General features: G+C 38.6%; 1 protein-coding gene across 1 annotated transcript in view; it reads right to left on the reverse strand.

Annotated features, from left to right (window-relative positions):
* The window catches only part of fhl5 (four and a half LIM domains 5), a 33,999-nt gene that overhangs the window by 16,342 nt on the left and 5,423 nt on the right, over positions 1-12,234 (reverse strand). The window contains exon 3 of the mRNA XM_062969055.1: positions 2,558-2,738. Within this exon, the coding sequence (XP_062825125.1) occupies positions 2,558-2,716 (159 nt within the window). The 5' untranslated portion in view covers positions 2,717-2,738. The remainder of the gene's footprint in view (positions 1-2,557; positions 2,739-12,234) is intronic.

Genomic DNA, 12,234 nt, shown 5'->3' on the forward strand with positions numbered 1-12,234 from the left:
ATTTTTGGAGCTATCTTGCTTGTAGGGACAGTGTTATTATATAAAAATGATAAATGTCATTTATTTTCTAGTGAAACTTCCCTTGAATCTCGGCAGTTACAGTGGAGGCCATATGTAGTACAGACTAAGGGAAGTCGTTTTTCATCAGTTATGTCAGCTGAATTTGTTTTAAAAAGTTTTGCTGATTTTATCAGTTGAATTAAACCCAGGATAGAAAAAGAAATCAGCACTGCAATCTCTCTGGAATGAGTTCTTAAAATAATACGACTTGCTGTATTCTTTTTTTTTTTTAAACCCAGATATTAAAGATACTGGGATATTATATTGAGGTTAATGCAACAATTTAACACCCCTCTATATATAAGGCTGCTGCATTCAGATGATGGATGATGCTCATCCTAACAGGTCTGCAAGGAGTTTGCAAACCATTAAAACCTCTGTATCTCTCCAGGAGATAAATGTCACAAGTTATAATCTAATCCAGCATTCCTCAACCAGCACTCTCTCAAGAGAGATAGCAGATTACAACTTCCATCATCCACAGAAACATGCCATCTGTATCTAGAGAATGTTAAGAATTTCCATCCAGAGCCATCAGATTGAAAACGACTGATCAAATGTAAAATTTTGCTTTTTTGGACTATAATTTTGGCAATCCCACAGTGAGCCTGACCAATGTTCATTGTGGGGAGGAAATTCTGACAACTGCCAGTCCCCAAAAAGTTATTTCCAAGCTCTGATAGTCATTTTATATGCTCTCTCTGTAGATTTCAGTTTCATCAAGGTGGTATGTGTTTCTTGTTTTTTCAAAAACACAGCTTCTGTATCAGTGCATCACCTCCTATTCCATACAGTTGGTTCATCCTTAAGTAGCTTCTGACTGAAAAATACTAAATGATCTGTTATGAGTTTATGGTGGGCAGTAATGCTCTGAGTCACCAGCAACAGGGATTTCTCCAAAGAGGACTGCATTCCCCCTCCCCAAACTCAGCTACAAGGGTTACTAACTTAAGTTTCTCTCCCATACAGATGCCAAAGAGTGGCACAGATAACTTAATGAATCACAACAGCTAATTGTGTTCAATCAAGTACTTGAAAGCTGCAGGCGGCTTTAAATAATGGATTCCTCCCTCTCCCTCATCTCTTACATCTAACAAACCAGCAATGAATCAGCAGTTAGGCTAGCTAGCTGAGAAAGGAAACTTTCCTGCTATTGCTAACAGGTCTGAGGCCAAATGCCACCCTCACAGTTACATCACCAGATCTATCTATCTATCTATCTATCTATCTATCTATCTATCTATCTATCTATCTATCTATCTTAAAACTATCCTGCATTGCAGTTATGGTTTTATAGGCTAGAGTTACAGATCTATAACCATTCCATATTCAGTAAAACTGAATATGACTGTAAGATAACATGAAGATTGCCCAGCACATGAAGGTCTGTTCAGATGCTGATGGGGGCTCAAAGAGGATGGTGTCCCCAGCCCTGTTCACCAGCAAGTGAAACTGTGACAAGGAATTGCTACAAGGAATCCATCTTTTGACCATCACAGCCTTATTTGATAATGGGAGAAGGGTGAAAATGTCATTGCCTTGAGCTCTGATTGGCAACTAAGCAGACCTCCTTTGACTGATGCAGCTGCTGGCTATCAAAGTAGGATTGGAGTGGGAAGGGGGTCGGGTCAAAGGACATTACTTAGTTATGCATATTTAATTAATTAGTCAATGTAGGATATTTGAAATTTTAGTGTGTATTTAAAAAGGGTTGTTCTCCAAATACTTTACTTACAGTGATCCTGTCTTTACCAATAATCAACATTGTATATATCTAGGTTAGTTTAATGCAGTGGTTGCCAACCTTTTTTTAACCAGGGCCCACTTGACCGGGGATCACTTTGACCAGGGACCACTCCAACATTAGTACCAAAAAGGTTACAAAACAGTTTTTGGTCAACTTTAGATTCAGTTTGGTTATTTGGGGTGCTGATTCAGAAAATTGCACATCAGCCTTAGTTTCTGGAGCAGAACATATGCCACCCAGTAGTCACCATCTGCTCGCCCACAGAAAACCATATTTAATCATCTAGACCTAATGTGGTCTACCCAATGCAATGGTCAGCTCTGCCGAAAGGACCGGAAATAAAATTAATAAAGTAAAATAAATTAATAAAGAGGAAGGAGGTTCGCTGAACGGATTTTTGTTCTCGTGGCCCACTGCTGGGCTGCAGCCCACAGGTTGAGAACCACTGGTTTAATGGAAGTGAACAACCTCTGTGTGGTGAAGTTCTACATGAGATGTTGCATCTACTTTAGGGATAGCATTCAACACCTCAGATAGTTCCTTTAAAGTTCAGACTAAAACCTGATCTGGGTTCATTGGCCTATTGATCAATAATCCCAGAAGCTGCTATTATTCCTTTCCTAGGAATTAGGAACTATTACTTTTGGGGCAACCTTAGATCCCCATCTCCAATAGCAAGGCTACCGAAAGAGTTGTTGGCTCTGAAGTGCAGTTGAGCCAAAGATTGAAAATACCCCACAGTTGTCATACCTTGGAGTCACATTCAATAGGCTTCTTGCAGTCTTCACAGAAATTAGCAAAGAGGCTGTCATAGCACTTCACGCAGTAAGGATGATCTTCTTTCATGGCAAATTGTTTTCCACAAAGAGAAGCCATGCAGTGATAGCAATTGGACATATCACTTGCCATTTTTTATTGTTTCCTGATATTTCTAGAGTGGAGGAATAAAAGAGAGAGACCATTTGGAGGACTTGAACCTTTATTTGTGACAGTCAAGATTCCTCTTAGACCTTAGACCTGTAAAGTACCAGACTGTTAAAGCATTAGCCCTGTACAGTTTCACAAAACAAAATCCTGAGAAAATGCATTTGGATCCGCATCCAAATTGAAGTCTGCAAAAGCTCTTCTGAGGTTTGCAGGCAAGCTATTTCAGTCTTGGTTTTGGCCACTGGACCAGAAAGACTGTTAAAATTAGGACATTTCCCCCAAGAATGAGGGAAAACAGAATCCAAAGAGTTCCCAGTAAAGTCGACCAGAAAACATCTGCTGGATCCATCAAATTCATTGTGCAGGTAATGTCAACATTATACACAGTGTTATGGATTATGCAAGGAAAAAGTAGTTCAAATTGCACTAAAAAGATATTTCACTGGCATCACAGTAGAACTTTTGAGAAAATAATTCACAACATGTAGCATAACAGTGGATATTAAAAATTATTCATGCAGCCTTTTTCTTCCTCCCAGTTCTACGCTAACCTTTCTATGATGAATTGCAACATTAGTACCCCCCTCCACAGTAATATACATAGCAGCCATACCATGAGTCACAACATTGGTTCATTTTAAAACTTTTTAAAAACTCTTAAGTAAGAGAGGTTTCTTTTAAACAGAGATCTTTTCAAATTGAGATTCCAGAAAATTGAACTTAGGACTTTGTACACGCAAGTCATGTGCCGAACCACTGAGCAATGACCTTTCCTGTGGTTCAGCTTCCCCAGGGACATGGGCTTGCCTGGGAATTCAGTCCAGCTTCTCTCTCATCTAAGGCAGGAATTATACCTCAGTTTATCAAGCCCTGCCCCTGATCTCTCTCTGTTTTAAGATTAGAATTAAATGTATGGTCATTTTTTAAACCTTAAAATGTCTCTGATCCTGTGGGCAATATGACTCATTAACCTTTGAGCTCAAAGACCCAATGTGTGGCAATATATCTCCCCAATATCCCATAATAAGTTTCATCAAGTGGTGTCTGCTTCTTAAAATGGTTAGCTTTCACATCCTTGAACATACTAGAGGAGAAGAGCCATGTAATTAGATCAAATTGTGTTTGGATCTTTATTTTCTGAAGATATATGTTCTTGAACCTCACTTCACCAGTTTAGATTAACTCTGATCTTGTTCTTTCACAGAACTGATATGAGACCAAACATCAACAGACAAATAGGATAACTCCATGAACAATTCCCTGCTCTCGTGGGACAAAATGGGATGTGCATTTCATTATGTTGTGAGTTGCAGTGTGAATATAATATAATATAATTGTGTGTGTGTGTGTGTGTGTGTGTGTGTGTATGGACATGTTCGTCGTTTTAAAGTCTATTAAAGAGGACGTATTTATTGTTGTGTGGTTTCAAGTCATTTACAACTTATGCCAACCATAAGGCAACCTTAGAAAACCATAAGGCAACTTTAGGTTGGGATAGTGAGACTTGTCCAAGTTCACCCAGTGGATTTATATAGGATTCAAACCCTGCTCTCCACATTTATAGTCCAATGCTCAAACCACGACACCACGCTGGCTTTCAGGAGTATTATTAATTTCAGTTGTGTTTCTTGTCACACTTTGCCTTTGATGTTCTGATGGGCAGTTGGGTTTCTTCTGACCTAAGCAATACCAAGAGCTAGTTCTCATTTTAGATGTCACTGCAGCTAAAAGGACTGGTCGGTATGTTCTGAGTAATGTGAAATGGCTTGCTGTTGCGTAGGAGAAAAAGAAAACAGCCTTGGGTAGCAGTATGGCATCTGTTACTATTTACTTAGTACCAATAATGAGATTAGATCATGAATCACAAGAGCAGATGTAATTATACAAATCATGTTGCTTTGGGTGGACACAGACAAGCACATTGCCAAATGGTTGATGTAGAAAAGTGTTCCCATAGGATTAAATGCCCCCGACAGCCTTACTTGACTTATGTTGGAATCCATAGCATGAAGGAAAAACATGCATTCGCCATTACACACCAAGGAAATTGATGATGAGATGTCTTACTTTTGTGGAGCTGATTTGATTGTATTAGGGCTCTGGTTAACCTCAAGCCATGGCTGTGTTCTTGTTGTAAAGAACATGAGCATGGATGTCAGCCATGGGAAATTTATGTTCCTCATTACTTTGTGGGACAGATACTTCCATCAACCCCTAGCCACAAGCATTGCCAAAAGCAAAGAATGGTGGGAATCTGTAGTAGAATTATATCCATGTGATAAATTTTATGGCCATGAAACAGTTTTGGATCAGTAAAGATAGCTAACCTTTCCGTATTCACGATTGCTACTCATTTATATCTGTAACACTATCGACACAGACACAGTCATAACTCGTGCATCCCACTTTACCAGGCATCAGTTGCACGAGGAGAAAGGGATCAATTTTTCAGTGATTGGAACAAGGCGAATGGTATTTCCTTCAGCTTTGGGGAAGTCAGATCCAGAGATATTACTTAGTTAAGTATCCCTACTTACATTGTAGAATTAATATGATTCTGGGATTTGTAGTATGGTGAGGTACTGGCACTCTTTGGCAGAGATAAATAAAGATGTCGTAAATCTCTCATGATTCCATGCCATTGAACTATGGCAGTTAAATTGGTGTTGAACTCCATTAATTCTACAATATGTGGCTAATTATCCATTTGTTGCTACAGAATACCAGTCCATGTTTTGTACACATGTATGGGCATCATTTTAAGTTTTCTTCCTTGTTCCTGAACTACTTTGTGGTTGACATCTGAATCATTGCATCACTGAACCACCTCAATAGAAGAAAAGAACTGTGGGATTCATAAGAGGAGACTCTGTTCTGGCATATGGATTGTTCCTGCTACAGCTAGGAGGGAAGAGTGGCAGACAATATAGATCTGATTCAAATTGCACTGTGGAGACTGTCTTGTGCATACCTTATTAGGACAAACTAGAACTTCGTGGCCAAATTGCTGGTGTTGGGCTAAAAGGATGAAAATCCCTGTGAAACATAGACAAAATCCGCAACTCCCAACCTAATTTATCTTACAGGATTGTTGAGAAGATACACATTATGGAAATAAGTTAAGGTATAATTTAAATAGATTTGTTTTAACTAGTGAAAGGAGGAGCGATGAGTTCCAGTTATAAGTATACCAGCATTTCTTTGTTCATAATGAATGCACTTGGGTATATGTAGATATACGTGCTTTATTTTAATTCTCCCAGCCTACTTACCAACTGCTAATGTAGTTTGGCCATCGTTTGGTCTTGTTAGAGCATCAACCTTTGAATGCACATATTCACTAACAGCTAATTGGTGTTTCTGCGACGATATTACTATTTTGCTCGATTTACTGCTCTCATGCTTTTCCTGAATTATTGGTCTTCTATTAGACCATGTTAGCTTATGCACAATTAATACATGAACCTACATTTATAACCTTACAGAGTGGCGCAAGCTTGATTCCCCTCTACTAGACCCTTTTGAATTGGTGGGTAGGTGTACTACTGGTTGTTGTTCAGATTCTGCCATGCCCATTTTATTGCTCTGCTTTGTGAGATCCACTACTCTGTCATACATTTCCCACCATTTATGAAATACTGAAAATTGTTGTGTAAACAGACATGAGGAGATATAACTAATACAGAATCCCCTGCAAAAAGTGAGTGCATGACTGAGCAGTCTTGAGTTTTCATTCTATTCCCATAAGGTTTGTGGAATGACAGAGAGGGGGAGGAGAAGGCTAAGATGAGGATGGAATGCTGATCTCAGACCAAAAATAGTGAGTACTTTATTTAGCGCCAGCAGTGGAAAGTTTCTCATGCAGACTCAAAATCTTTGCACTGAAGTGTTGTTATGTCTCTAATGGTACCAAAAGTCTTTGCTGCTCAAAATGACAGGCAATACAATCCATACAAACAGCTCATGATCCGAGAGACACTAATATTGATGTTTTATTTCAAGTTGTACAAAAAGGGGTAGCACCAGAAATCTAAAACAAGAAAGATATGTTTCAGTGTGTGCATGGATTGTTGTTATTGAGCACAACACTCTAAACAAGAATGGGCAAAGTAAGATCTGTCAGATGTTGTTGGTTTGAAGTGCCCATCAGTCCCTGTAGTATAGCCAACAGTGAGGTATGCTCTACCGTCATCCTAAGAACTGTACTGTCCTTGCTCTAGAGCAGGGGTCCTCAAACTTTTAAAGCAGAGGGCCAGTCCACAATCCTTCAGACTGTTGAGGGGCCGAATTATCATTTGAAAAAAAAAAAAACGAACAAATTCCTATGCACACTGCACATATCTTATTTGTAGTGCAAAACAACAACAATAACAATGAAAGACCAATACAATATTTAAAAATGAAAATAATTTTAACCAACATAAACCTATCAGGATTTCAGGAAGTGTGGACCTGCTTCTGGCCAATGAGATAGTCAGGTTAATTAGGATTGTTATTGTTGTGTGTCTTCAAGTCATTTCAGACTTTGGGCGAGCCTAAGTCCAAAATTATTTATTTATTCATTTACTACATTTATTTACTACATTTATATCCCACCCTTCTCACCCCGAAGGGAACTCAGAGCAGCTGTATGTACATACAATATATTATATTATTAGCATAGAAAATATTAGCATTATATTTTATGCTATATTATGCTTATATTATTAGCGTTATATATTATATAAAGAACTATACCACTATACTGTAAAATTATATGTAATATATAACATATAATTAATATTATTATATGGTATTATTATTAGTATTATATTGTATAAAATGATATTATTATCAATATCATATGTATATACAATCTATATATATAAAAGAGTGATGGAATCCTGGCGACCGACAAAACGACAAAACTACAAGCCCCCCAACCTCGAAAATTGACAGCACAACCCCTCATCCACGCCTCTAGGTTGATACAACAAAAAGAAAAGAAAAATAAAGTCCTAATTAGAGGGAGAGGAATAATTGTTTTTATCCAATTGCTGCCAGTTAGAAGGCTAAGCTCTGCCCACTTGGTCTCCTAGCAACCCACTCAGCCCAGGGGACAGGCAAAGTTAGGCTTCACTTAGGCCTCTTCCACACTGCCTATAAAATACAGACACCACCAGACAACGCCACAGCAACGCATGGCCGGGCACAGCTAGTATATTATATAATTAAAACTGATATAAAAATATTATATTATAAATGAGGGCGGGGGCCAGGTAAATGACCTTGGAGGGCCGCATCCGGCCCCCGGGCCTTAGTTTGGGGACCCCTGCTCTAGAGTCATGGTAATTCAGGGTTTGAAAGAAGCAAAGATAGAAGATCAAACTACAGTTACAAACATCCAACTTACAAACAACCCATAGTTAAGAACAGGGGTGAGACAACAGGAAGTGAGAGAAATCTACCCCTCATGAGGGAAATCTACTTCTAGAAGAGTTATCATGGGGAAAAGGTGTCTCAATTGAAGCTTTATCACCAGTCCTTGTTTCTACAACAAGCTATTTTTTCAAAATCCAATTATCACAGGGACAGAAAGTGAGGTTAAAATCTTCTGAACTGGGGCACAGACAGCAAAACAAAAACCACAGGGGTGTTAATCCTCCTCTGTGCTATCCCTTCTATGTTGTATGTCAGTTATTATATTTAAGCCTGCAATGGATTGTGACTTATGCAAATGCATTGCTATGTCCTTACTTTGAATTACACTTTTAACAATTACTGTGCTTTCATATAAATATAACAGCCTGCCTCCCCAGCTTTTCCAGACTCATGCAAGGTTTATTCAAAGCAAATGACTCTAATGTTCATTTCTGGTTTAATATACATTAAAACCAGAAAATTAGAAACATGGCTGTCATGGCAATGTGAAATGGATTCCTGGAATCTGCAGTTAAAGGAAAAAGTTTACAACAACTCAAGCCCAAGCGCTCTAGTACCCCTACCCCTACTGAAGTCATAAACCCAAGGACTCCATAGGATGCAGCCAAAACAGTTAAAGTGGAATCATAGTGCTTAAACTGTAATACCTGAGAAATGTATGGATTTCAAATAGAAAACTGTATATAGGGCTTAATATTATCTATCCACAGCGGGGCCTTTGAAGATATGAAAGTTGTACCCCCCCCCCCCCCCCACGTATGTGTATGTGGGTATATATACACACACCTATATCCTTGTGTCACAAAATCTTAGAATACAATACAAGCAAAGTAAAATAAAATTAAAATCTTTTAAAACTGTTTTTAAAAATTTAGAACTGTCTAAAATAATTTCAACTGTATAATATTTAAGATCATGTATGTAGGAGCCAGCATGGTGTAATGGTTGGAACATAGGAAAATGACTCTGCAGATCCAGGTACAAAGTCCCACTCGGACATGGAAACCCATTGGGTGACCTTGGGCAGGTCACATTCTCTCGGCCTCAGAAGAAGACAGAAATAAACCTTACTCAACAATTTTTCCCAAGAAAATCAATCAGCCTCAGGGTTGCCAGAAGTCAGAAATTACTTGAAGGCACACACCAACAACCATTCTTTCACTGAAGCTTGGAATTATATTCTTGCATTGTGTTCCCATCTTATACCTTTTTCTTTAAACAGAATCTTTGTTAACTTCAATGGAAGCATTTCCTCTGTGAGAACTTTTAAGACTGCCTTTAAAGTAGAAGAAAGAGAGATTGAGAGGAAGGATAACAGCTACAAGGCATAAATAGACTGGAAAACAAGAAGTTAGTGAGTCATTGCAGGTTTGTTTAAGGCTTTGTGCTGCATCTAGAAGAGGATATATCAGAATGATTAACACATGCCTCCGTGCCCTTGCTGTCTCTTGCCCCCAATAGATAAATAAGGGAGTGAACCACGCTGTTAAAATGGAATCTTTTCTCCTGCTTTGATCGCAGTCTCCAGAGAAAGATGTTGACTTTAATTTTGCTGGAAGCTAGATGTTGTGTTTGGGTAAATCAGATAAAAAGACTCGCTGTGCACATTACTGGATTTAAAGGTTAAGCTGGCTCCTCTCTTTGTCTTCTTCCTTAACTCAAGGAACATATAGTGAGTGACTCACTGAAGGGTTCCATATAGTCAAGTAGACTCTGGAAATCATGCCCTGAGGCAGGCCAATCATTTATATGAACCATTGTCTTCATGCATTTCAATTTTTTTTTAAAAAAAGGTTGAAATCAGACTTTTAATAGTACAGTCTAATGGCAATGCAGTCCCCTCCCTTTTGCTGTGGTCTTTCCAACTGCAAGTTGAAATTATATGGGATGTTCCAAGCCTTCAGATAGTTGTACCAGACATCTTTTTTCTCTTTTGTTATAAATATATAAATATCTGTTTGTGTCCTTTTATGTTGTGGCCATTTAAAACCTAACAACCATATTCCAACACAACTTACCAATTCCTGATATAAAATTATCTCCTCCCTTTATTTTTCAGATAAAGCAGTTGTGAGTCATTTTCACCGCCTAATAAAACTGTATAAAATACATACAAAGGGGGAAATTATCTACCAAAGAGTACGAAATCACTCAAAGAGGCATTAAAAAAAGCTTATCCACTGGTCTTCTTTTCCGTACTATGATTGTTAAACCTTGTTTGTAAAGAAAGACAGCCACCTGAGCTTTTTCTCCAGGAGAGTAGCTTTTGTTGCTGTAATTACATATTTTTAAATACAAAATCTTGTACTTCAAGGTTATACAATCCTCATGGAGCAGTTACTGCAATTTACGAAAATCTGAGTCGTGAAAGTCTATTACCGGCAAGACCAGGGACCTCTTCACACGGAGCATTTTTGCCCAGTTTTTCCACTTTTAATCGTGGTAAGGATGGGCCTTTTTCCACCACTGTGGGGAGGAAAGTGTAGTTTTGATGGTTCCAGTGGAGCTAACCACACTTTCCTCTCCCTTTCCCTGTATGATACGGAAAAGGGTGGCAGGGCAACATGCATTGCTGCCCTTTCTCCCATCTGATGGGGACAGTGACAAGGTGTCAATGCACCCTGTCCCAACCCCACCATGTGCTGGGTAAGGAGGAAGGGCACGCAGGGCGCCATGAGCCACCCCACATGCCTTCCCTTTCATCAGCAGCTGCTGGTGAAAAAGCACGGCCCAAAAGGGCCATGTGAAAAAGTTGTTATATTATAGTTTGCCTTGAGGGCTCCAGATATAATCTACCATTTGAAAAAGAAATGTAGTTACAATATTTGATTGTAAATATGTAATAATAATGTAATATTTGATTGTATTTTATGTCAGAGATCAATATTTTTGCAGTTGTTAAGGGAAAATGTAAAGCACAGATTGGAATCATGCCATTCTCCAAGTATTGCTCTGTGTCCTAGCATAGTCAATGGTGAAAAATGTGAGGAGTTGTAGTCCAGCCGTTTTTGGGGAACAACATGATTCCCACAACTGATACAGAGACTTGGAACTGAATCCAATTGTAAATCTTAACTAGAATAAGATTGTGGACTCAGCTGTAACTTGGGAAATCAGCACATACATGGTCACCATTGATTCAATAGGCCTACTTAGTTTGGACTCACTATTGAATTTAGACCATAAAGCACATAGAAATTTTAGTTCCACTTAATTATCTCTATCCAAGGCTTTAGCTTTGATGAAATAAACTTGAATTTTGTATCTTGATCTAAAGAGGTCTGGATGTCATAAGAATTGTGTATACAGAGACTTGTGGCCATGGGAAATTTTGAGGTCCACACATCTAGCTTGTCTATAAAGGTTTTCTCCATTATTAACAGTGTTCTTTGGTTCAGTTTCCCTTTTATTTCAGCCAATATGCATTTTCCTAGAACAGTCCTCTTTTGCTTACATGTAAAGGAAACACAGAGACAGGAAGTAGGATCTAATAGAGTTCTTCTAATAGGATCAACAAAACCTCTTGCGTGCCTTCCATGCACACTAAAACCTACTATGACATGTATTGAACTGTTTTTGGTGCAACAGAGGGATGTGGCGGGAGGTAAAGATACTCCTTATTCTATGAGCATTGAGTACAGAGGTTTACCAGAAAGTATGGGATCAAGCTGGCAGAATTGTGAGGATTGCCAGGTACCCATTAGTACAAACTAAGCATTATATAAATTACAAAAAAAGTTTAAAGATAAAAAGATTCACTTCTATATAGTGAAATCATCATCACCATCAACAACAACATACTAAAACAGTACAACACACATAACCCATTCATTAAAATGTTCTGTTTTACAAGCCTGTTGGAATAAAAAGATCTGTCTGCCAATGGAAGGACAGCAGGGATGGACTATTCTGGCCTCCCTGGAAAGAGAGTTCCAGAGTTTATGGGCAGCTACTGAAAAGGTCCTCTCTTGCATCTCCATCAACCATGCTTGTAGCAGTGAAACAGGGGGTTTTCCTGATCTGAGGGCTTGAGCAATCTCATTTAAGGGAAATAGGATAGCCTAAACCTGAGCCATTTA

Source organism: Anolis carolinensis, chromosome 1 (genome assembly GCF_035594765.1).
Source record: "Anolis carolinensis isolate JA03-04 chromosome 1, rAnoCar3.1.pri, whole genome shotgun sequence".
NCBI lineage: Eukaryota > Metazoa > Chordata > Lepidosauria > Squamata > Dactyloidae > Anolis > Anolis carolinensis.